This window comes from Schistosoma mansoni, chromosome 3, assembly GCF_000237925.1.
Source record: "Schistosoma mansoni strain Puerto Rico chromosome 3, complete genome".
NCBI classification, from domain to species: Eukaryota; Metazoa; Platyhelminthes; class Trematoda; order Strigeidida; family Schistosomatidae; genus Schistosoma; species Schistosoma mansoni.
In genome coordinates, this window is record NC_031497.1 from 10888143 (window position 1) to 10888796 (window position 654).

Sequence of the window (654 nt, forward strand, 5' to 3'; positions counted from 1 at the left end):
CATGGTGGTCTAGCTTCAATTGACTCATGATTTCAACTATGAAAGGTTTTGAAACATTTGACTGATATAACACTGAAGTTTAATGAGTGGTTTATTCTTTATATTTCGATTATTCATTTCATGATTTATTTAACATTGTATCCTGTTTATTATTATTATTATTATTATTATTATTATTCATAATACACTTCACAGTATTTGGCTTACGATACACAACTAATAATGGGTGGAAGAGAATTTGAACTTGAACCAGAAGAGTATATATTTGGTGCAATGCAACTTTATGTAGATGTTGTATTCATGTTTATGGCTATAGCTGGTATTGCACGTGCAGCCTCATGAATTAATCATTAAACCGATGAATCAATACAAAAGAGTATCAATAATAACCTACACATTATTATTATTATTGTCAAAGGATATCAATTCGCTGATTTGTCTTGTTTAAAATTACAATGATTATTACATAATAAAGACGAAAAAATACAAAAAAAAATAGAAAGAGATTATCATTATTTTGTGAATATGTAAACAATCTAATCTAATTTCCTTAACTTATCTTTATTGTACTTTAATAACTTGAATCATGTATGAATTTTGATAAACAAACTTTTTTTGACCGTAATCAATAATAAACATTATGAAATATTTGTA

General features: G+C 25.5%; 1 protein-coding gene across 1 annotated transcript in view; it reads left to right on the forward strand.

Moving 5' to 3' along the window:
• Positions 1-444, forward strand: part of Smp_181470 (putative recs1 protein (responsive to centrifugal force and shear stressprotein 1 protein)) — a 17501-nt gene extending 17057 nt beyond the window's left edge. The window contains exon 8 of the mRNA XM_018799188.1: positions 196-444. Within this exon, the coding sequence (XP_018651001.1) occupies positions 196-342 (147 nt within the window). The 3' untranslated portion in view covers positions 343-444. The remainder of the gene's footprint in view (positions 1-195) is intronic.
• The last annotated feature ends 210 nt before the right edge of the window (positions 445-654 follow it).